This window comes from Nannospalax galili, unplaced genomic scaffold, assembly GCF_000622305.1.
Source record: "Nannospalax galili isolate Female #2095 unplaced genomic scaffold, S.galili_v1.0 scaffold252, whole genome shotgun sequence".
Taxonomy (NCBI): Eukaryota; Metazoa; Chordata; class Mammalia; order Rodentia; family Spalacidae; genus Nannospalax; species Nannospalax galili.
This window is the reverse complement of record NW_008333886.1, coordinates 3684772-3687638: the sequence shown is the minus strand read 5'-3', so window position 1 is coordinate 3687638 and position 2867 is coordinate 3684772. Positions and strand designations below refer to the sequence as shown.

The window sequence follows — 2867 nt, the reverse complement described above, 5'->3', positions numbered from 1 at the left end:
CTATTCTAACTAGCAAACAATGAGATCCATGCAATAGATAAAATTGGATTTTTTTTTTGAGACAGTCCCCCTATAGCCATAGGTGGCCTGGAAGTCACTATGTAGACCAGGCTGGCCTCAATCTTACAGAGATCCACCTGCCTCTTCCTCTTGAGTGCTGGGATTGAAGGCATGTGCTACCACACCTGGCAAAGATTTTCTGCATTAAATATTTTTTTTTTTTACTTTTATTTACTTATATGTATGTGTGGGGGGGTGGTCAGAGGACAACTTTCAGGAGTGGCTTTTACCATGTGGGGTTTGGGGATCAAAACAGGTTGTCAGGCTTGGTGGCAAGCCCCTTCACCGCTTAGCCATCTTGTCAGTCCCAGATCTTTTTGTTCTGATGAAACACTGGTCAGTATATAAGAGCAATGGGTCCACAGCTTTCACTACAACTAACAGATTATGGCTACCTAGCCTCTCTATTTCTTGATTTCTTGTGTATAAAATGAGAGGATTAGGTAAAAGCTCATGTCAGTCACCTCAAAGACTACACTAGCTTTTTCCTAAATGAACAATAATGAAAAAGTAAGTTCTACCACTATTTCCTTCTTAAAAGAATAATAATCCCTGAAAAGTTCATTTCATTTACAGTCTTTCCACTCACGTGTTTGTTTCTACTGCATAGTTTACATATTTTACAGAATTAAATAAAACTGTTCTAGAGTTTCTTTTTAAGTCAGCTGTATGTCTGCTAAAAACAAGCAGTCTGTGTCCGTGTTTCCATGTCATTCATTCATTCAATATAATTGGTATTGGAAAGAGACAGCTTGGGAATGATCTTGAGCTGTTCACTTCCTGGCAGGAATTCAAAATCATATGTTTGAGCTTTTCCTTAGAGGCTAGAAATGACTGAGAACATGGGGAAGGTATCAATCTCTGCTTCCATATTCGCAGAGCCAAACACTCAATACCTAGCAGTTTCTAAGTCAATATTGTTAAAAATCTAGTTATAGACTTGTGTTTGTAGTGCTTCTGGTGGCCAGATGAAACCACTGTGACTCAGGTCAATGAAACCAGTTAAGCTGTATTCTGTATTTTTGGTGACATGATCAGCAAAAGTAGGAACAACTCCTAATAAGGGGCGAATGCTAATACTTCCTTAAGATCTGTTTCTATTATACAGGTATTGGTTTTTCAATTCTAAATTAATTTGCAATTAAAAAATCAATGTGCAATAAAATTTATATATGTATATACTTTTGCTATATGTATGCACATATCCTTTTGAGGAACAATTTCCAGCAAACTCTTTTCTTCTATAAGGCACGCTCTAATGAATAATGTTGTGTCTTGAAAAACTATTTGAAGAAACAAATTAATTCATATCGACATGCTCCATATTTCTTTTTCAATTTCCTTTCTGAAATTCACATTTAATTCACTGTTCCAATTAAATATTTTTTCTGGTGCTGAGACTGGACCCAGGAGTGCTAGGCAAGCATTCTACTACTGAGCTACCCTCCCAGTTGTCAAAGTTCTTTAAATGAAATATTTCTCTAATGAAAAAAACATAGCTGGAGGATACAGATAAAACTTCACGTGCAACTTCTTCTAAGCACACGGACATCTTCGTTTCGGTAGTGGTTGCTTCAGCCTCATGACTTAGGATTTTCACAGTGAGTTGTGTGCTGCTTATTAGACAGAACCAAAGCATACATGTAACACACTCTGTTCTGTCTCATCATGGAGAGTAGAACTAGAAGAGCTCACCTAAAGTGCTGAGTCACATTTATTCTCCAAAAGCTGCAGTCAAAGAGCCACATTGAGCTTAGAATAGGTGAATGATGAGTGCTAAAATGTCGACTATTGCACATTCTGTGTCTGTGTTGGGCATGTTGATAATCATTTGGGTGTGAGATCTCCATGTAGAATAGCGATCACGAAGTGCTCATTGTTGGGAGTAATGTATATTGCTATATCGTGTTACTCGCTGTCGAGAGGCCACGGGGGAAGTGGAGCCCATGGTTTGGCTAATGTGAATGTCAGGGCTCACCACTTGTGTCACCTGAATTTCTGGTCCTACCAAGATACCTCCACTCATCACGGGCGCCATACAAGCATCAGTCATGTTGCTGTTGTTCATGTCTGGCATACCAGGGCTAGCCATTACTCTCTCAGCATAGTACACATTGTGTGTGTTGGCTATTTCTGCGGGTACACAGATATTCCCCTGAACATCATAGACAGGTGCCATTACCGTTTCGGTTACCACCACATTGGGTGCAAGCTGAGGATCAAAAACAATTGTCGTGGGTTGTACACAGGGGTCACCAGTAGTGTAGGTCTCAGTCACTATGATATCCCCGTGAATTATGGGCTCAGATGCCGCTGCCATCTCTGCTTGGAATTCAGCCTCTGACAGAGTCATTCCTGAAGAGTCACTAACAAAGTAATTAGGGCCGAGCAGAGGAAGGTCAGTACTGATGGGTATACAGGCCTGGTGTGAAGGGAAGGGCTCGATTTCTGTGTCCAGGCAGACTTCAGCAAGAGTCCTGAATTTTGGATCAAAAGTCTCCATGTGGCTTTCATCTACATCATCCACAATCCAACTGCAGCAACCAATGGAGCCCACGGAAGAGCCCACGCCCTCGTGATCGTAGATGAGCAGGCAGTCATGGGCTGGTCTGCCTTCATCCTCATCTGCATACGCATATGCTTTCTGAAATTAGAAGGAGGAAGTTAGAGGTTTCTTTTCCTTTACAATCATCAAAAGAGAGTAAGAGCAATGCTCCAGGGTCTTCTGACCTAAAGATTTTATGAACTAAATTGATAAAAAAAAAAAGTTATTTGATGTCTCACTAAATAATTGGATTTAATTTAAT

The 2867-nt window shown here is 40.3% G+C and overlaps 1 protein-coding gene across 1 annotated transcript in view; it reads right to left on the bottom strand.

The window, feature by feature from the left end:
- Positions 1-1933: 1933 nt before the first annotated feature.
- The window catches only part of Dsg4 (desmoglein 4), a 36713-nt gene continuing 35779 nt past the window's right edge, over positions 1934-2867 (bottom strand). Inside the window, exon 17 of the mRNA XM_008828854.1 lies at positions 1934-2704. Within this exon, the coding sequence (XP_008827076.1) occupies positions 1934-2704 (771 nt within the window). The remainder of the gene's footprint in view (positions 2705-2867) is intronic.